Below are 22,955 nucleotides of genomic sequence, written 5' to 3'. Positions count from 1 at the left end.
GCACTGAGGAAGGGCCATGTGAGGACATAGTAAGAAGACAGCAGTCTGTGAGCAGGGAGCATAGTCTCTTCCAGAACCCAAATTAGTGAGAACCTCGGTCTTGGACTCCTAGCTTCTAGAACTTGTGAGAAAATAAATTTTTGATGTTGAGGACACTCAGCCTGTGGTGTTTTGTTATAGCAGCCCGAGCAGACTAATACACACATATATAAACAAATAAATGCAGGAATAAATATTGCTTTAGAAAATTGTAAAAGTCCGACATCCCCAGGTCCCACCTCACGTCTTTGAAAATTGTCAGCAGCTGTCTGTCTTCAGAAGGATCCAACTCTATTGCTAAGTCAGTTTGCCTGTGCCCACAGAACCTTACAGCCAGGCCTATGCCAGTTATGACAGGAAATAGGTGGTTCTGCACCTGCCTAAATTGTTTGTTAAACTAAGAACACAGCAGTATATTAAAGAATCAGCTTAGCTCCGCTGTGATCCTGAATGACTTACAACCACGACATTATCAGTAGAGTTAGATCTGACTGCGATGAGTCTCGATTTGGTGTGCCGGCACAACCTATGTCTCGCTGCAGTGCATTTGCCCTTGAGCCCTCTTCACCCAACATTTTTCCATCCCCACCCTCTATAATTCGTTTTCCAAAGAGTGGCCAGAGTGGTCTTGAGAAATTTGATCATGTCTTTCCCTTCTATCTCGGCTTTCCATGAGCATCTAAAATAAACCCCAGACCTTTTCCATTGGGTGTATGAAACAGTATGTGGCCTGCCTCCTGCCTTCCTCTCTGACCTCTGGCTCCTACCAGTCTCCCTGTCACCTAGGGCTGTCCAACTGCACTGGTTTTTCTCTTGCTTCTTCAATCATGCCAACTTTGTTTTCCCTCTGAGCCTTTGAACTTACTGTGCCCCTGCCTGAAATGCTCTACCCCCATCTTGACACAGCTGGCTCTGTTGTCACTCAGGGCTCTACTGAAACATCACTTCTCCAGAGATCCCTTCCTTCAATGTCATCCCTCTCCATCATATCACCTTATTTTAATTTTCTGTACAGCACTTACTCCTATCTAGTTTGTTTTGTGTTTATTGTCGTTTTCTCCCTACCACAGTGTAAACTCTGTGAGTAATGGAACCCTGTCTTTCTTGCACATGGGTTACTCCAGCACCTAGAACAGCACCTGCCACAGATGGGCTTTTAAGAAATAGTTGTTTAATGAATGAACCAATGAACAAATTGACAGGTTGGAGCCCCAGTTCCAGAGCAAGGAGTCACGCCTGGCCCAACTCCCTCAGGGCTCATACTCTTTCATATGCTTCATCACACGGGTCCTGCTCTCAACAGAAAGGCCCTCTGGGGTCTAGAAACACACCTCCTCAAAAGTCCAGCTGCTATAGCTTATCTAGTAGATTAGCTAATTGATGTCCATCAAAAGTTAAACCCAATTTCTGTGAACAGGACATCTTTGAAAATTTTTTGTCCATCGCTGTCCATCCCCAATAGGAGTCAACCCCCTGACACATCAGTTTGCCAGCCACAATACACCTTACAGCCAGACCTATATTAATTGTGACAGAAAGTAGCTAGTTATGCACCTGAACTGTTTCTTTGTTAAATCAAGGTGTGTCCTGACTAGACTTTTATTTTATTGCCTTCTCTTGTACAATTTTACCAGAAATCCCAGAAGGTAGGTACTATAGTGATTCCCATCTTACAAAACAGATAACCTTGTTCAACATTACATAATGATCATAGAGTTGTTCACATAAAATGGGTAAATTGGGAAACACTTAAACACTGACTTAACACTTAAACTGACTTAAACACTGTCAGTTTGTTTGTTATCCAAAGTTTTAGTTATCAGGTCAGTAAACCAATAAACTGTGGCTTTCTTTAGCTATTAATATGACATGATATTCTCCGAACAGAATTTTGCTGCTCATTCACCTTGTCTTGGCAAGTTAAAAGCTCTAGGATCTTCTTTTTTTCCCCCCTGTTTTGTAGGCACTGATTTAAGAAGTCCATTTATGTGGGCAAGGAAAACTAGATGCAAGTAAATTATATTTGAGAGAGGAATACTACTTGCTGTCCAAAAAAAAAAAAAAAAAAAATCGATCGAGAGGGGAACTGAGTGCTTGTTGAAGTTAAAAATTTCTTATGAAGGACCCCTAACCCCTTTTTGTTGTGAAGGAAAAAATTAAATCACTATTCTATCCTGTTTTGCTTTACTTGAAAAAAAAAATTTTTAATGTTTATTTATTTTTGAGAGACAGAGACAGAGCATGAGCAGGGGAGGGGTGGGGTGGGGGGACGGGGAGAAAGGGACAGAAACAGAGACAGAGACAGAATCCAAAGCAGGCTCCAGGCTCCAAGCTGTCGACAAGAGCCCGACGTGGGTCTCAAACCCATGAACTGTGAGATCATGACCTGAGCTGAAGTCGGACGCTCAAACAACTGAGCCACCCAGGCGATCCTTTTGCTTTAGTTTAAAAGCATAAGAATTTATTCAGAGATAACTTATACTAGTCAAAATGTTAACCTAACACCTTTTTTTTTGAATTTTAGTATTTTTTTGAGTGTTGTTTTCTGTAAGAGTCTTAAAATATCATTATCTAATACCAAGGAAATAACCACAGCCTCCTATTAAATAAAAGCAAAAGCAAACAAAACTTTTATTTACAATTTTAATCATAAATAGATGCTTTGATTTTGATTCAGAGATTCTAAAGTATGTAATATTTCTTTGTTTTGCAGAATTCCATTCCAAAAATGTTTGATGCTTGACAGTATTTTACTCTATTAGTATTTAGAGCAAAATCACTCTAGAGATACCAGTTGCTCACAAATTTATTTTCTTAAATCAGAAGTAAACAAATCCCCTGTGATTTCCTCTATTTACATACAAAACAACCAATTCTCTTTCCAGCCAACTCTGTTAGAAGTTCTTCCCCGTAGTAAACTGAAATGTGCTAAATCAGCCATCCTATAATTTCTACCCATTTTTCCTATTTCTGTTTTTTGGAAGTACCTAACAGATGCACAAAATAAATACTGTGACCTTTTTAATATTAACGTCTTTCAAATTCTTCATGAAGATATAAGGTCTACTTTCTTCTTTTTTCAACCTGCTTGATGCTTTCCTTCTCTTAATTCATCGTTCAGCATAACATTATTTTGCCGTCTTTTTCTGGATGGACCTCAAATATCAATGACCCTATAATTGTGTTGCCCAGATAGCTGACAGTTCCCCAGATATGGTCAGAAAAGTGAAAAGAGATTGGGATTATTATGTGGAATATATATTTTATTACATAGAATATATATTTATACTAATTCAGCCTAAAATCACATTTACTTTTGGGGGAGCAAAACCACATTGTTGACTTTTATTGAGCTTGCATTTATCTAAAACCACCTTATCACACGAAATGCCTTTAAACTAGTTTTCTTTTTTTATTTTTAGTTTCACAGAACTTCTCTAAGCTTCTGTGACCTCAGTTTTTAATTAAAGGGTACGAACTAGAGTGTTTAATAAATATACCCAGATTTGGAGGTGCAAAGGGCAGATATCAACCAAGGTCTGTAAGTGTCAAGTCACAAGCTCTATTCTAAGCCCTAAGGGTCTTTTTAAAAGCAACCTACCTTAATATTAAGTCTTTGTGTCCCACCCCCTGCACCTACTGCTCTTCCTTCTCCCCCTTTCATTTTCTCCCCTCACTGACACTACTTCTTGGCTCACGCTGGAGACTGTTTACAACACTCTGGATTACATGAAATCTGCAGGATGGGTCTGATTCTTTTATGAAAGATTTTCCTTGCTGACCCTTGCCAGCCCACATAAGCTACTGCAGTAACAATTTGTGAAGTGTTTGCCTTTCCAAAAGGTATCTGAGAGTCTCATCTCTTGTTGAAAGGGCACAGAAATCAGAACCAACCTGCTGAAGTAGTTCTATGGCCCGCCAGAGGGATTGGTGGACTAAGGTCTTCACTACATTTTTGCCTCTGTGGGTTGGGAAAGGACAGGAGAGTTCTCTATTTCTTGTTGGTATCCCCTTACCTCATGCAGATGCTGAGTAGGTGTTTGTTGAAAATTTAATGATACTTATTAATAAGGAACTAATTTAGAGAGATAGAAACAAGATTGAAAGAAAAAAAGAAACTCTGAAAATGGGTTCGGACAAATCTGTTCTCTTAATGTAGTCAAAAGTGCAGGGAATCGGGAAACAGGTTCTACCATTGGAGGAAATAATCAAGGACATTTTAGAGCTGAGGTAGTTAGGAGATAACATCTGCCATAAGGTCATTTTCAAGCCAAATGTGACTCTTGTTGTATATGCTTAAGTGTTAGGTTTTCAAGCACTGTGGAAGGGATCCTGAAAGTCTTTTGGTCATGAAAATACATCTTTAACTGCAGTTTAGGTGAAAATAGCCCTTTGTTTAGGTGAAAATACATACTAATTTATTCAGTATTCATAATGGAAAAACAACTTGTCTTTTTTGTCTCATATTTGATATTTAAAAATGCAGTTCTAATTTTGACTTCATGTTGTCTGTACTGCATGCACTTGTTAGGAAATTAAAGCTTGACTTGGGCAAGATTCATCTTGGCCCAGAAACTACCATGAACCGTTAATTTGGAATTTGATTGAGACAAAGACTCAAGAGAATGTAACTTATGAACGCATTAACCAGTGCTCTTTGAAGAAGGTCAGGACACCAGACCCATTTGAGGAGCTTTTTCCCAAATGTGCATCAATCTCCAGTTCTACCCCATTGATTTTGATGGAGTAGATCTGGGTTGGACCCCTGGCATCAGTATTTTGAAGAAAAGAAAAGAGAAGAAAAAAACATTGTGAAAAATGTCCACGAGCGATTCTGTTATTCCTCCCACTTCTGACTCCCTGTAGAGTCACCAAATCTGTCCCTGTAAGTTGTAATTTCTGGATTTTATTAGCCCCCTCCCTCAGCTCCAAATTCAAACTCAAAAGAATGTCTTCAATGAGTTTTGTTTTCCTTTTGTTTCTTTTATATACGTTGAAGATTACTACTAGTACTTATTCATTTGAGCAGTAATCTAGTGTCTTCAGTAAAACCATATTTGAAGTTATTATCCTTTCAGTAACCTGGTGCACTTTATGTAAATATGAATGTGGTGAATTTCATAATAGCTGGTATTTATGGAGTATGTGTTATGTGCCAGGCACTTTCCATACCTTATAATGCATGAAGCTTCACATCAACCTTGCCAGGCGGTGTATATTATCCTCCTTTTACAGATAAATAAACAGCCCATTCAGGGTAAGTTTCTTGCACTCAGTCACAGTCAAATCTAGATCTTTCTATAATTCTCTAAAGTTCTTACTCCTTCCTCTGTTCTGTACTGACAAAACTTTTCTCTGACAATAAAATATGTATATTTTCTTAATAATTACATACCACAAAATGTATCCCTTTTTGCTTAGATGCCATAATACTGGCTCCAAGTTTGATCCCAGTATCAGTCATGTATCTTACGTCTTGATACACCTTATATTGCTGCTCTGAGAAAAGATTCTGTTGTCACTGATTCCATATGTAATATATTACATTATATGCATATTCTACATTATTAAGTGAAGTTATTTTACATTTAAAAGTTTCATTTAAAAAATTAATTTTATCTTCACATTTCATAAAATAGATCAGTGCTTGAACAAGAGACAAAACTTCTGTTTGTGGTGACACAGAATATTAACCAGCAGGGTAGAGGTTAAAAAGAACTTGGTTTAAGGAAAAAACAAAATCATACATTTATATTAGAATTACAGAAAAAAGTTTAAATCCTCATCTAGGACGATTACAACTTGGGGGAATGCAGTTTGGTGTTAAGAACAATGTCCATCAGGGGCGCCTGGATGGCTCAGTCGGTTGGGCGTCCGACTTCAGCTCAGGTCACGATCTCGCGGTCCGTGAGTTCGAGCCCTGCGTCGGGCTCTGGGCTGATGGCTCAGAGCCTGGAGCCTGCTTCCTATTCTGTGTCTCCCTCTCTCTCTGCCCCTCCCCCATTCATGCTCTGTCTCTCTCTGTCTCAAAAATAAATAAACGTTAAAAAAAAAAAAAAGAACAATGTCCATCACTCCCTGCCACAATGGCATGGAGAGTTCCAGTTGCCAGTTGATTTGCATGGTTTATTTTGGCCTAGTGGATAGGCACACTCTCTGTAGTATTATTAAAGGGATAACCATTAGGTTTTTCCAGGGACTTTTGGTAATAATGCAGGTAGCAGAAGTTATGGTGATAATAATTTTTGTTTCCCATTTACATCTCCTAACGACCTGGGATAATAAATTAGAACTTAAGATTTGTGCTGCATTTAAAATTTTAATGAGTAGAAATATCGGAGAGCTATAGAACTTTATGAACACTTTCTACCTTTATTTTGTTAACCCTGGTTGCTGTGCTTGATAATACAGTATGGATAGCATGGTGGTAAGAAAATCTTTAAAGACATCTGACAGATTGGACAGAAAGAAGCAATAGACCAGATAGGTCAGTGAAACATGGCAGATGGCATTTTGAAAAAGTGAGACAAATCCAGAATTAAACACCAAGAAGTTTAATCAGTTTTGCACTTAATATCATTCTACATTGTATCAAATTTCAAATACTTAACGTTGTGTAAAAGTAGAACTAAATCATAGAACTGTAAAACACCTTTGATCTTTTTTTTTTTTTTAATCTTTGTTTATTTTTGAGAGAGAGAGCGTGAGCAGGGGAAGGACAGAGAGAGAAGGACACACAGAATCTGAAGCAGGCTCCAGGCTCTGAGCTGTCAGCACAGAACCCGACGCTGGGCTTAAACCCATGTACTGCAAGATCATGACCTGAGCTGAAGTCGGACGCCCAACCGAGCCACCCAGGCGCCCCAACAGTGTGCTTTTTAAAGATGAGGAAATTGATGTCTGGACAGTTCATTTGAAGAAGAAAGTATACATTTTCACATGTGCTCTCTTACTCACATGTATACATGCTCTTCTCTCTCTCTCTCTCTCTCTCTCTCTCTCTGTCTCTCAAACACACACACACACACACACACACACACACACACACGTTGGTGGCTTCACATACAGATCAACATTACTGTGAACAATTGTATAAATTGTAAAAAACCAGGGGCACCTGGGTGTCTCATTCAGTTAAGTGTCCATCTCTTGATTTTCAGCTCGGGTCATGCTCTCACTGTTCGTGGGATTGAGCCCCATGTGGGGCCACACGCTGACAGCACAGAGACTGCTTGGGATTCTCTGTCTCCTTCTCTGTCTACACCCCCGCACACGTACACACACTTTCTCAAAATAAATAAATAAACTTAAAAAAAAATCACATAGGTGTTAATTGAACCAATAGAAATATTTTAGCTTTTCCTCTTCAAAAAGGAAGAGAAAAAATTATTTCTAAAGTCTTAAAGCTTTAAGTAAAGAATTGTCAGAAAATTGGAAAAAGTTCTAAACTATTTTAACTCTTTGAGATAAAAGCGTAGATGCCTAATGATTTCAAAAGAACTGTTTTTAAAACCTCTGAGAATTATGATTACAGCAAGACAGCTAAATTGACTAGCAAAGTCAGAATTCCTCACAGTATTCTCTTTAGATACTGAGGTTTAATCCAAACCTTATTATTTGTCAGCTTTGTATTATTAATATATTTGTATCAAAGAACTAGGCAGAGGATTCGCTCTCTATTTTAAGTCTATGAGAACCATCACTAGCCTGCACTGACAGATGTTAAAGAATGTCTGTGGAAAGAATGTCAAAAACCTCTCCAAAGGAAAGTCTTTAAACCATGTCCTTAATAAAGAAATGCAAAAGCAGATTTAATTGCCCTTTTCCTAAACAGCTCAGCCATGCAGGCTCATTTACTGCAGCATATGGTCTGAGAAAGCGCACAGTGGAAGAGAGCAGTCACGGTGAAGGCTGGGATTGAATCCATTTAGGCCGGAGTTCACAAAGATCAGTCAGAGGCAAGCACTTGAAGTTAAAAGAAAGAAACACACCAAGCAGTAAAAACACAGGCTATTTTTATTTTGAATGTGCTCATTGGAGACATCCTATTTGCCTTTCAAGACAGCAGTATTCAGTGGTTTTAATATAAAATAGAAGATTTCTGAGAAACTAATATCTGGGATGTTTTTCCTAATTAAAAAAAAATAGACGAAATTGCTTGACGCCATGGAGATTTTTTCCCAATATTATTATTTGTTACCACTGGAAGCAATCATTTTTCTAAAGGGGGAGCAGTTAAAATAATGAGTTGGATGACAACAGTGTGGCCTAAATTTTATTTAAAAGGAAGACATTATAAGATTGTATGAAGTGGTAAATTCTTACCACCCCCAAAGGGATTAAATTTATAGTTCTTGCCAGAAGTCACAGGTATTTGAGAACTTGAGAAAAGGAAGAGGGAAAAAAAAATCTGTGAATCCTTTTATACCACTTTTTGGCATTAGGCAAGTGACTTTAATTCTATGTATCTTAATTTTATGTCTGTAATATGAGGGAAGCTATCTTTATGAAGATCTTAATTATAACCTCAAAATAGCTTATTAATAAGACAATTCAGTTGCTATGTGTCTAGTACAATGTCACACAGATTTGAGGAAAAGTATAAAAGGTAACAGAAAGGAAAGAAATGTTTGAGGGGTTAATAATGGCAAACATGTATCTGTTTATTATTGCTGGATCTAATTAGTGGTAGTTATTTCTTATAACAAATTATTTCTAAGTACTATTTTTTCCTGCAAAAATAGCTTTTCTGCCACAGAGTATATTTTTATATTGTGGGACAAGTATGCTTACTATTTTTATTGTCAAATTTTATTGAAATTCTCTGGAGCTGCACTGTGATGTGGTTTTTTAAATTTGAATTTAAGTTAATTAAATATAATTTAAAAGTTCAGTTCCTCAGTTACACTGGCCATATTTCAAGTGCTCAAACCTTATCTAAAGTGTTTCCATTATCACGGAAAGTTACAGTGGGCAGTGGTATTTGATATTTTTATTATAGATAATAAATAGATTTTATTATAGATAATAAATTTTGTTTGGGGTATTTGTGCAGTTTTTAGCAGAGTCCATTGATACAATCACAGGAGTGAGGAAAAACTAGATACATAAAAGAATAATAAAACCCCATTATAAAAAGAAGACAGAAGAGACAGATTCAGGTTTATAAAATCATGAAAGGGATTAGTTGATTAGGTTAGAAGTTAAGGCTATTGAATTTTAAATGAAGCTAAAAATTGCTTCCTGGAAAAACAAATAATGAATCTACAGAAATTGTTACCTTTCCCTTCTAAGAAATGGTGTGTGCTTTAAGTACAAGTATATTCCTAAAAGGCGTAACTCCACTGAAAGTTAGTGAAGCAAGAGTGATAATAGGAGATAGGTGAAGTTAGGATACCTCTCCCTGCCCCTCAGTCTTCCTGAGCCACTGCCGGAAAGAGTACAAGAGTACGTAAATCACTGTGACCCTTTTGTGACCGACTGTATATGTGGTTATGTTGTGGTCGATGCTAAGAAATGTGGACCATTCGGTGCGTAGTCCTCTGAATCTTACTTGCTTTGTTCAGAGCTCTTTTGCCTCACATCTCATTGGAAAGTCAACATTCATTTCAAAAGAAACGGTTTCCATTTTTGTAGAACAGTTATGTTGTATTTTAAGAGAAGAGTGCTTATGCCATTAAAATAAGTAAGATTTGAATGAAAGCAAGTATTGGAAGAGAACCCACCTCCAAATTTCCTTTTTATAGGAACCTTTTGTATCGATTCAATTATCACTGAATTAGAACTGAAGGTGCTCTTATATTCTGCATCACTCCCACATAGAGTATCGGTTTTCATTGGGTTTGTTTTGATGATGATGGTGGTGGTGGTGATTGATGATGATAGCTAATATTTATTGAGCATTTATAAGGGCTTGGAATGTTTTAATATATTTCATGCTCACAAGAACCTATGACGTAGGTACAACGATTCCCATTTTGCAAATGAGGACGCTGAAACAGAGATAAAGTACCTCAGGGCTGCATGTTTATAAGTCATACAACTGCACACACACATGTGTAGTCACATGGCTCCAGAGCCCATGCTCTCAGTCACTACATTGCCTTTTCTGGATTTTTATACTTAGGCCAACATCTTGGAATAAAGTGACCATTTAAGGGTTGTATAAACAATCTGGGAAGAGAGTTTACTGGCATACTCATTTTAAATCTTATTATGTGGAACAATGGAAACCCAAATGGGAAAACTAAGTGGTGTAAGTGATTATCAAAGACTACAATAGTGAAGGTTCACCTCGAATTACACTGGAAGAAATGGAGTTCTTAGAAATATATTAGCTTATTTTTTTTTCCTTTAATAAAGTGTTTCGAAGTTAAAGCAAGGATCAACTCCATATTAGTTGTATGGCTGCTGTTCTTGTCAGAGAAGTATGCTGACCCTTACATGTCCTGGATCTCCCAGAACGGACAGTCTCAGTGTGGGCGAGGCAGCCCTACTCCAGCCTGTCAGTGGGCTTTGTTCAAGGGACTCTTTTTAGGTGCATTTCTCCATATTATATATTGCTGACTTTTTTTTTTTCTTTTGGTCTATCTAAATTATTCACCCTAAACAACTCTTGTCATCACTTATGGAAAACATCTGTTATTCTTGAAACTTGTTAATGGTAGCCACAGAGTTTTTCAGAGATTCTCATTTTCCTGGCCTGTTGTATTTATATAAACTGTCCTGTCTTCCTGCACTTGATTATATATAATAAACCTAATCCTAGGCCAGATTTTCTCAAGTGGTGACCAGAGAAGCCTGAATCAGAATCACCTGGGAAGCTTGCTCAAAAGGTAAATTCCTAAGTCTCACCTCAGATTTGCCAGCTTACTTTCAGGCTTGCGTCCCTCCATTGGCATTTTTAACCGGTACTCCAGGTGTTTCTGGTATACTAGAAAGTGTGGAAACCACTGTTCAAAAGGCTGCATTATGTGAAATGTCTTCATGGGGCTGTGAGAGGCAGATATGAAATCCCTGCCCTTAAGGATCTTACAGTCTCATAGAGAAGGTAACGCTTCCTTGCAATCAACTGTAATACAAAATAAAAATTAAGTACCATAAAAGTAGAAACAGCTACTTCTAGATAGCAGAAAAGAATCTTTTAAAGGTTTGTTTTGTTTGTTTTGTGTAGTGCACAATGTGTATATTTGGATAATTCTTATTTCACCACACATACAAGCCTGCAGTTTGCTTTTCATCTCCATTATCATCTCACTGGATAATTCCCAGAATTTCCATAATTTTTAGAAGTGAAGGCAAAGCTTTCATATCACTAAAGGCTAATGCATCTAAAACTGGGGACAAACTTCTGCATTCCATAAATTACCAAGCATACTGGCACTCAATGGTGTTCCTGTTTTTATTTTTTAATTGGAGATTTTTGCTGTTAATATGACACAGAACCACTTACACTGAGAGCTTCCTCTTCACTGCGACTGTGCCCAGAATTGGTGCCCCTGGTGTTTGTGACATGTGCAACTCTTTTTATAAAAAGTCACTGTTCCTTTCCTCATGATAAGTTTATAGTCCAGCTATGAGTAATGCTCCTAAAAATAAGTAAAAAGAAATAAGCCGACAATGAACAATGAAAGAAGAAAACCAATGTTTATTAACCACTATGTGCTAGGCACGATGCCAAGCAAATTTCAGAGAGGTTAAGTGAATGCACCAGTCCACACAGCTGCTAAAGCCAAGAAAGTAGAAATTCTAGATAATCTGTGACCTGGTGGCTTTTATCAGCAAGTGTCATGTTAATTTATTGACAGACATTTGGGTACCTGCTACATTGGCACTGGAAGGATACAGAGATAAACCCAGTGCCAGATCTTGGGGGAGCATAGAGACTAAAGAGAGATCAGAGAGTTGCACAGATAACCAAGACAAGTAAGTGAGAGGCACTAACATTTGCAGTCATGTGCTAAGCATTTTCAACATATTATCCCATTTAACCTTCACAGTAAACCTGCAAAATGGTTGGAATCTCTCTTATTGTAGATGAGGAAATTATGGTTCAGGGAAAGCCACTCAGGGTTACCCAACGAGTAAGTGGCAGGGCTCAAATTTGCATCCAGGTCTATGACTGCAAAACCTCTTTCTTCCATGGGAGTTCCAGTGACAGACTCTTCATTCCGACAAGGAGAATGTCAAGGCTCTTGGGAGCTGCATTTGATGTAGCTGTTCTACCTGGAACTTAAGAATCAGGCGGATAGACAGTAAGTTCAAGGAAGGCTGGCAATAGAAGCAAAAGGAGGAATAGAAGTATGTGGGAATGGACATCAGGCCAAGATATGGAAGCCATCTTGAGAAGTGGGCCCAAAACATGGGCTCTGGGAAGATTAGACCTCAAGCTTCAGCTAAGGGGTAATGAGACTTGTAGGGTTAAGATCAAGAAATATCTGTGTTAAAAAATGAACTAAAGTTGCTAATTGGATATTGCAGGAATGGAGGGAAGGAGGGGTCAACATGAATCAAAGCTGATTGAATCGCTGTGAGTCATGCTGTGAGGACAAATGAAAGAATCTGTTAGAACATAAGTTATAGCTCCAAGTAATATAGAAAATAGTGTTCACCTTTACCTTGCCTATGAACCAACCTTATTTTTCCAGAGGATAATTCATATAGAATATGTCCTGTAATTGCTGTTTTCTAAGATTATAAGGCTATGCTCAATATTTTAGGATATCACTTTAATTTTTTAAACAAAGACAGAAAATAAGATCTATGCTGTCAAATACACCCTCATGTATACATACGTGTGAATAGATAGAAGAACTAGAAAATATGACTGACTTCATTGTTTTACACAGTTTTACAAAAGAATATTTACTTCTATTATCAGAAAGAAAAATAAGTTTTTTTTTAAAAAAACCAAGTAGCCTTCATATTTATTTGATAGATCATTTATAAATTCCTTCAGAATACCTAATTAAACATTGTATGGAGACTATTCATTATATGGCCTACAAAAATCGTTTTTCAGTGACTTTTTTTGAGAACTTTGTTTCTTTCCATTTATGTAAAGTTGTTTAATTTAAAATTAGAATACTTGGTGGGCAGGCACACCTCAGAGATAATGCAGGCTTGGTTCCAGGTCACCACAATGAAGCAAATATTGCAATAAAGCAAGTCAGATGAATTTTTTGGTTTCCCAGTGCATGTAAAAGTTATGTTTACCCTATACTTTAGTCTATTAAGTGTGCAATAATAGCATTATGTCTAAAAAAAACAATGTATAGTTCACCCTTGAACAATGAAGGGGTTACGGCTGCTGACCCCCCCCCCCCCCCCGCCGTGCAATCTAAAACCTGCATACAATTTTGACTCCCCAGAAACTTAAACTAATAGCCTACTGTTGGGGCACCTGGGTGGCTCAGTTGGTTAAGTGTCTGACTCTTAATTTCAGCTCAGGTCATGATATCTCATGGTTAGGTTACTGAGATCAAGCCCCACGTTGGTCTCTGTACTGACAGTGCGGAGCCTGCTTAGGATTCTCTCTCTCCTTCCCTCCCTGCCCCTCCCCACCTCAAAAATAAATAAACATGGAAAACTTTTTTAAAAACAGCCTATTGTTGACTGGAAGCCATACCGATAATATAAATAGTCAATTAATACGTAATTTGTATGTTATGTGTATTATATACTGTATTCTTACAATAAAATAAGCTAGAGAAATGAAAATGTTATTGAAAATACTAAGGAAGAGAAAATACATTTATAGTACTATACTGTATTTATTAGAAATCCATGTATAAGTGGACCCATGATTTGAAACCCTACTCAAAGCTTAACTGCATATACTTTAATTAAAAAATACTTTATTGTCGGGGCGCCTGGGTGGTTCAGTCGGTTAATCGTCCCAACTTCGGCTGGGGTCATGATCTAGCAGTTCATGAGTTTGAGCCTCGTGTTGGGCTCTCTGCTGACAGCTCAGAGCCTGAAGCCTGCTTCGGATTCTGTGTCTCCCTCTCTCTCTGCTCCTCCCCCACTTGCACACTGTATCTCTCTCTCTCTCTCTCTCTCTCTCTCTCTCTCTCTCTCTCTCAAAAATAAAGATTAAAAAAAAATTTTTTTAAATACTTTATTGCTAAGACCTGCTAACCCCTATCTGACCTTTCAACTAGTAATCACTAATCACAGATCACCAAAACAAATATAACAATAATGAAAAAGTTTGAACTATCGTACGACCCCCAAAATGTGACAGACCCAAGGTCAGCAAATGCTGTTGGAAAAATGGCGGCGATACACTTGTTTGACACGGGGTTGCCACAAACCTTCCACCTGTAAAACACGTCATACCTGCAAAGCGCAAAGCAAAGCACAGTGAAACAAGGTATGCTTGTATATTTAGATCCTTAAAGATTTTGGGATTGCAGTCATTGGCAATATTTTCATTCACCTGTAGCTTTTCATAATGTTGATATTAAACCCTTAAAACATTTGATCAAGGAAGAAGATGAATGAATATAAGTTTCATTTGGTATTATAAAATATTTTATTGATCAAAGTGAGCCATCATGCATGTTAGGCTGTCATTACACTTTAATTATAGTGCAGTCAGTCCTCAGCACTTAAGTACTTTACATTTAGACCTTTTTCCATTTTGCTTTTGTAAAATATTCTTTACTTTAAAAGAAGATTTGGGGGGCACCTTTATGGCTCAATGGGTTAAGTGTCCCAACTTCGGCTCAGGTCATGATCTCGCCATTCAGAGTTTGAGCCCTGCTTTGGGCTCTGTGCTGACAGCTCAGAGCCTGGAGCCTGCTTTGGATTCTGTGCCTCCCTCTCTCTCTGCCTCTCTCTCTCTCTCTCTCTTTCTCAAAAATAAATAGACATTAAAAAAATATTAAATAAAAATGAGAAGTTCTTAACTTTAGGAAGAAAACATGTATCTGAAAATCTTTTTCCCTTGATATTCTCTGATTTTAAAAATGAATAACATATTGGGGCACCTGGGTGGCTCAGTCTGTTAAATGTCTGACTCTTCATTTCGGCTTAGGTCACAGACTCATGGTTAGTGGGATTGAGCCCCACGTCAGGTTCTGTGCTGTCAGCACAGAGCCTGCTTGGGAGTCTCTCTCTTTCTCTCTCTCTCTGCCCTTCCTGCATGTGCATGCTGTCTGTCTCTCTCTCTCAAAATAAATAAATAAATATTTTAAAAAATGAATGACATATTAAAATAAATGTTATTTTCAAGAATTGACTTGTTTGAATTTTGTTTATAAGATCTTTAAAAGTCACTTCAAGGTTACAATTCTGATACAACTAAATTTTCTGTCAAAAACAACTCTTTCTCACACACTAAAGTGTTTTTTTAAAAAAGAACATATTCTTTATCTTGAGCCACCACATTAAAATTAGAATTTGAGTTTTACTTTAAACTACTTGTTTAGGGCGCCTGGGTGGCTCAGGCGGTTAAGCGTCCGACTTCAGCTCAGGTCATGATCTCGTGGTTCGTGAATTTGAGTCCTGCGTCGGGCTCTGTGCTGACAGCTTGGAGCCTGGAGCCTGCTTCAGATTCTGTGAGTGTGTGTGTTTGCGTGTGTGTGTCTCTCTCTCTCTGCCCCTCCCTCCCCTACTCGTGCTCTGTCTCTCTCAAAAATAAACATTAAAAAAAAAATTAAACTACTTGTTCATGTTGTGCTATGCAGAATTAATGGAATTTTTTTTTTCTTACTATCCAGGAAATACCAGAAAGGAACCAGAGTCCGACTGCGTCTATTAGATCTTGAACTTACATCTAGGTTCCTGGGAGCCACCACAGATACAACTATACTTGAGGCTGATGCGATTCTCTTAGGACTCCAGGAGAGTAAAGATGCCAAATCAAAACAGGAACATCGTGAATAATAAATAAACTTTGCTTAGTGCATTCACTCCTTTTTTTTGTTCAACCCAGATATTCATCAAGAATGCAATTAGAAAATTGTAAATAAATGATTGAAAGAAGACATAATAAACAAAAGCTATAATTATGGCTCTTATTTGTTAGAATTTTCTTTAGCTGTTTCTCCCCTCCTCCCTTTTACACCCATTCTTCCCTTTGATTGGGGAAATATAAACTGTTCTGGGAAATTCTGTCATTCAACAAGTATGTTTTGAGTGCTTGCTATGTGCATGGCACTATTTGAAACAGCAGTAAACAGATGAGACAAAATTGCTTGCTTTGTGGAGTTTACCTTTGACTGGAGGTAATAGGAAATAAATAACATACATACTACTACATTAGACAGTGATCTATGCTGAGGACAGAATAAAGCAGGGAGGGCAGGAGACCTGAATAGATATTTTTCCAGAGACATACAGATGGCCAACAGGCACCTGGAGAGATGCTCAACATCACTTACCATCAGGGAAATGCAAATTAAACCACGATGAGATATCACCTATTATATCACCTATTAAAATGGCTGCTATCAAGAAGATAAGAAGTTACAAATGTTGGTGAAGATGTGGAGAAAAGGGAACCTTCTCACACAGTTGGTGAGAGGGTAAGTTGCTGCAAGCACTATGGAGTACAGTATGGAGTTTCCTCAACAAATTAAAAATAGAAATACGCTATGATCTAGCGACGTCACTTCTGGGTATTTACCTGAAGAAAACAAAACACTAACTTGAAAAGATATCTGAACCCACATGTTCTTTGCAACTCTATTTAAAATAACCAAGATGTGGGGCGCCTGGGTGGCTCAGTCGGTTAAGCGTCCGACTTCAGCTCAGGTCACGATCTCACAGTCCGTGAGTTCGAGCCCCGCGTCGGGCTCTGTGCTGACAGCTCAGAGCCTGGAGACTGTTTCAGATTCTGTGTCTCCCTCTCTCTCTGACCCTCCTCTGTTCATGTGCTGTCTCTCTCTGTCTCAAAAATAAATAAACGTTAAAAAAAAATTTAAAAAAAAATTAAACAACCAAGATGTGGAAGCAACCTATGTGTCCGTCAATGGATGGATAGATAAAATGTGTGGTATGTTGTAAATATGTGTGGTGATGATGTTCGCTAGACTTATGTAGTGATTGTTTTGCAATAAATATCTATTACGATATACACCTGAAACTGATGTTATATGTTAACTATATCTCAACAACAACAACAAAATAAAGCAGAGAATGGGTTGTAAGGTGACAGATTGAGATTTAAGAGTAGTGTCAATGGATATCCTCACAGAAGAATCCACTTTTTTATAATGCATAATTTTTATTTTTCCATTGATACAGTATTTAGAAAAAAACTCTTAAGAACTTATCTTTTTAACTGAGGTAATTGACACATAACATTTTATTGGTTTCAGATGTACAACATAATGATTCAATATATGTGTATAGTGTGACATCACCATAATAAGTCTAGTTAACATCCGTTGCCATACATACTTTCCAGGAATTCACTTAAAAAAAATTTTTTTAATGTTTATTTTTCTTTGAGAGATAGATAGAGTACAAGTGGGGGAGAGTTAGAGAGAGAGAGAGAGGGAGGGACACAGAATCCAAAGCAGGCTCCAGGCTCTGAGCTGTCAGCACAGAGCCCGATGTGGGGCTCAAACTCACGAACCATGAGATCACGACCTGAACTGAATTCAGACGCTTAACCGACTGACCCACCCAGGCACCCCATCTAGGAATTCACTTTTGAATAATATCTGAAGGAAACGAGGGAGCTAGCACGTGGGCCCCTGAGAAAGAATAGCTAGGGCAAAGGCCCTGAGGCAGGACTGTGCCTGTCCAGTTTAAGGAACAGGGAGGAAGCCATTACAGCTAAGAGAGGAATAAAAGATAAACCTAGGGAGTGGGAAGTAGGAGAGGCCTTGTAGGTCCCGGTATGGACTTTGGCCTTTATTTACTCTGAGATGGAGGCCTTTGAGGAGTCTGAGTGGAGGAGGAATATGCTGTGACATTGTAGAAGGATCCTTCTGAGTAGACTGAAGGTTAACAGCAAAGCAAGACCTCTGAGGAGAGAGTTAGTGGGTAATCCAGATGAAAGGTGATGGCAGCTTGGAGGAGTGCGGTAGCAATGCTGGTCCGAAAAGTGGTTGCAATCTGGATATATTTTGAAGGTACAGACAGTGGTATTACATAACATTGGATATGGAGTATGAGATAAAGAGGGTGGTGAGGGACGACAGCAGGGTGTTTGGCCTGGGCAGCCAGAAGAATGGATTTGCCGATAACCAGGATAGGGAAAAGCCGGTTTGAGGGGACTATCGAGAACCCAATTTAGAATATGTTAAATTTGAGGTGCCTATTAGCCACCCAAGTGACGATGTTCGGAGGCAGCTGGCTCTATGGGTCTGAAGTTCATGCGAGAGGTCTGGACAGAAGATGGAAATGTACACATCACAGACACTCTGTCATACTTCCCAAACTGTGTAGCTCAAGAATCTAGGCACTCCCACTGGGTTCCTTGTGGCACCACCGAAGTCCTTCAGAGGCACCTAGCTGGTTGGTCTAGGAGGGTCCAGACAGTTTCACTCACTCATTTGGTATTTTGGCAAGGGTGGCAGAAAGGTTAGGTTTGGCTAGACCGTGACCAGAGCACCTATATGTGGCCCCTCTAGCATGATATGTGTCAGGGGAGTTCGACTGCTTGCATGGTGGCTGGTGTTCCCCAGAGCATTCCAAGACAGCCAGAGAGAAACTACATGGCCTTTTCTACTTAGCCTGGGAAGCCATGCCTCTTCACTTCACTCGCTGGGTCATAAACGAGTTAGTAGGCCAGCCCAAATTCAAGAGGAGAGGAAGGAGCCTCCACCTCTTGATGGCAGTGTGGCAGCCTCACACCGTAGGAGGTCACGTGGGATGAGAGAGATGGTTGTGCTCATCTTTGGAAAATACCACATCCACCCCCAACTGGGCCACACCCAATAATCACCACCTCCAAAAATGCCAGATCTGAAATCTGAGATCCTTCTACTCTCTGACCTTCCTGCTCCCTCACTTTGTATGCCCAACAGAACACTTTCTCAAAATTTGGGGGGCTCCAGTCCATTGACTTTCAATTTTTCACTCTTATCACCTCCTTAGTGTTCACACTACCCTCCTTACCCAGGTTGAAAGTTCAGGGTGCATCAAATAATTATTTCCTTGCAAGTCAAATTTTCTTAAGTCCCGTCATCTCAAACCCTCCTTTTTTTAGTTGGCAAAACTCCAACCCTAATGAAATCTGTCTACCTACTTCATGTCTATACCAAGAAGTTCAATATTACAGGAGAAACCTCACTATCATAGTGATTGGTATTGTTTTAAATCTGGAGTTGCAGATTAACGTACCAGACTAATGTACACGCCTAACATTACTCCCTCCAAAGCCTCACTAAAACTCTAATAGAGATGGATGGATGGATGGATGGATGGATGAGTGGTGGATGGATAGATGCACAAACACCTCACACACACAAAAAACTCAAGTAGGAGAAAAGCAGGAAGAGAGGAATCAGCAATAAAACTTTGCAGTCTGGGAAGTGGATGAATAGACATTGACTTAGCAGAACAGATTCTGAGCTGGCAGTGGGGAAAGTAGGGAACCCACCTGATTTACTGCAGAATCCTCAGGATGTTCAGTAAGTGGCGATACTGGCTACTTCTGGATCTGGGAATGAATTGGGGGAAGAGGGAAGACAAAATAAGGGAGACTGGGTAAAAGCTGTCTGAGAAATAACCTAGATTCCTTTTTTCACTCCATTCACTCTACTTCAATGATATGGCTGCCTGCCTCCACCCAGAGTGACCCTCCAACCCCAACATAAGTCCGGCAGTTTAGTGTTTAGATTCAGTTGTCCATATTATTTTTTAAAGTTTATTTATTTTGAAAGAGAGCACAAGCAGAGAGGGGCAGAAAGAGAGGGAGAGAGAGAATCCCAAGCAGGCTCCGCACTATCAGCGCTGAGACTGATGCGGGGCTTGAACTCATGAACCACAAGATCATGACCTGAACTGAAACCAAGAGTTGGCTGCTTAACCAACCGAGCCACCCAGGGGCCCTGATTCTGTTATCTTTCTTTATGGGAAGGATGAAGGTGTATGTGTGTGGTGGGGGCGGGCAGGGTGGGGTTTGAAGGAGGAAGGCAAATGCATATACATCAGTGCACCAGACCAGACAATTTCAGCATACTCTGAAGATGTGGAAGGCAAGACGAGTGTCATCTCAGTTGTAGAGGAGGTGTGGTCAGGAGAGAAGACAGAATCTATACCCTCAGATGTTTCAGATCCCACAACCAAACACTACGTTCCAATATTCAAAGGCTCATCACCAGAAAGTGCCTATTCATCTCTTATGACACCAATCCAAAGGCTAGTTTTTAATCATTCAAGTTCTCAGTTATACTGGGTTGAATAGTGCCCCCCCATTCATGTTCACTCAGAACCTGCAAAGATGACCTTTTTTGAAATCGTTTGGACATCTAATCAAGTTAAGATGAGGTCATTCTGGATTAAAGTGGATCCTAAATGCAATACGACATCGTCCTTACAAGAATAGGCAAATTTGGATACAGAGACACAGAAACACAGGGGGAATGTCATGTGACAACTGAGGCAAAGATTGTAGTTACACTGCCACAAACTAAGGAATGCCAAGAATTGCTTGGCAAGCACTAGAAATGAGAAAGGTATGGAACAGATTCTCCCTCTGAGGTCCCAAGAAGAAAACCACCCAATGACACCTTGATTTCAGACTTCTGGCCTTCCGAAATGTGACATTGAATTCTTGTTGTTTTAGCCACCCAATTTGTGGTAATATATTACGGAAGCCCCAGGAAGCTGATCCACCAGGCATATATGAGAAGTGTGATATCTTGTCAGGCATTGATTTCCCAGCCTACACATCTGTCCCATGCTTTGTCCCTGCAGTCCTATTGGGAGCCTATACCGTGCCTGGTTTCCTGTGCTCCATGTAATAGTCTTTCTTGCTTCACTTCTTTCTATAGACTGTCCTCTATTTGCAGCCTTGATTAAAACACCAGGGTGTTTTAAATTAAGGTGGTTTGATTAAATCCACCAGGGTCTGAATCTGGAGAATCAGTCCCCCTAAACACCAGTCACCTATTTAAAATCACCCAGGTGGAGAGATCTGAGAAAATCCGTTTCCAGTGAACCATCTTTGTTCCTTTAATATTATTAAAGTAAAGCAAGTATTTGAATCAAGTCAATACTCTTTTTTTACAAGTCAACTAGTCATGCCAAACAAATGACCAGAACAACTCACTCACGGTGTTAGTGTCAGGTCAGGTCATCTGGGAAGCAGACGCTAACAGTAGGAAGGGCAACTCTGAGGGAAAGGCTGGTGAGGGATAAAGGGAAAGGGAGCAAGATTGTATAGACTTTAAGGCAAGATTCGGTTGTGTAGATATTTACATATTCCCTAGCAGCTGAAACCTCTGATTAATCAAGAGTTTATGTTTCTGATCAATAAATGTAAAGGAATTTTCTCTAATAAATATTGACGGTGGTACATCTTTAGAAACATAGTAGATTATATTTTCTGTATATCCCTGAAATTAATTTTAAATACTAAACCTGGCCTGTGCTAGGGAAAGCATCTTGTGTAGAATTTATATAGATGGAGAGATGCTAGGGAGAAAGGTGACAGCAAATAGAAACAGTGTGCGGAACACGTGGTGATTTGGCACATTTGCTCATGCTAACGTGAACTGACTGCACAGAGATTTTGTGGAAGGTGGAGGCAAGACACCACAGGCAAGTCTCTGGGTGAGGCCATAGGGTTGGGAGGACATAAGATAATGACCCCATGCCTCTGCAATAGAGGTGAAGATTATAGTGTTTTGTCCCAATATGCAAATAAATCCTGTCAGGCCCTAGGACAGGCCCTATCTTTCATCTGGAGGGAGATGGCGTTGGTATAGGAAATCAACCCGACAAACAGGCCCTTATTGAGGGGAGAGAGAAAGCCTCACTCTTCTCTGGGACTCATTTTCCTGGGCCTTGACTTGGAGCGGTCTAGATATGTTTGAGGGAACACTAGTGAAAGCAGAAGCTGGTCTCTGGCTTGAGGCAGAAACAAAGCCAGAATATACCCCTAGGGTCCTATATGGATGAGCAAAGCCTCATCTGAGTAGCTAAAGCTCTTTGTTACAGGTGAGCTCTGTGTCTGCTTCCCTCAAGAACCATGGAAACTATCGAGTCTTGTTTGCACATTACAGCCTTTTCTCAAGTGGTCATCCAGTCCACCCTGTAAACATCCATGACAGGTTACTTCCTACCTCCCGAGGCAGGCTTAGAGAATTATTTGGAAGATACCCACTGTAAAGTTAACTCACCTCACACGAGTAAGACTTGAATTTCTGGTTTACCAGAGGATCGAACTTTGTGATCATTCTCCTTTTTGCCATTTGTGGAATGTCTTTTCTGGTTTTTCTAGTTCCTCCTCCACACCTGTCAAGTAACATTTAAGTTAGATTATATGGAGGCTGATTATAATATCCATTTGATAGATTTTCCAAGACCTTTTCTGGTCCATCGGTCATTTCAAAGTTCGTTAACACCTGCACCAGAAGGTGAACGGGAAAGGGAAAGATGTTAACGAAGATAGAAGTGACTAATGGACCAGAATTTTTAAAAAAACAAAATTTCAAGCATGGAACCATCCTAAATTGTCATCCATTTTGTGGTTATGTTTGGAAATTCACTAGTATATTGGGCATCACTAAATACGTCTAAAAGATAGTTACGCAGAACATAACTCAGACATACCATTACTTGTGAGCAAGAAGCTTGCAGCATTTACCCACAGTCCTGGTCTCAGCTGCCTGCCTGAGTTGCATTCCCACTCCTTTTGGTATGGTTTTGAGAGTTGGGACATCATCTTTATCTACTGGCTTCTGTGGTATTTACTGCATCTAAAATGAAAGATTTTGCATGTAAATGTT

The 22,955-nt window shown here is 39.3% G+C and overlaps 1 protein-coding gene across 1 annotated transcript in view; it reads left to right on the top strand.

The window, feature by feature from the left end:
* MRPS28 (mitochondrial ribosomal protein S28) overlaps positions 1-16,057 on the top strand; it is a 108,358-nt gene extending 92,301 nt beyond the window's left edge. The window contains exon 3 of the mRNA XM_047842614.1: positions 15,765-16,057. Within this exon, the coding sequence (XP_047698570.1) occupies positions 15,765-15,930 (166 nt within the window). The 3' untranslated portion in view covers positions 15,931-16,057. The remainder of the gene's footprint in view (positions 1-15,764) is intronic.
* Positions 16,058-22,955: the final 6,898 nt, after the last annotated feature.

The sequence above is a fragment of the Prionailurus viverrinus genome, chromosome F2 (assembly GCF_022837055.1).
Source record: "Prionailurus viverrinus isolate Anna chromosome F2, UM_Priviv_1.0, whole genome shotgun sequence".
NCBI classification, from domain to species: domain Eukaryota; kingdom Metazoa; phylum Chordata; class Mammalia; order Carnivora; family Felidae; genus Prionailurus; species Prionailurus viverrinus.
This window is presented reverse-complemented; position numbering and strand designations above follow the sequence as displayed.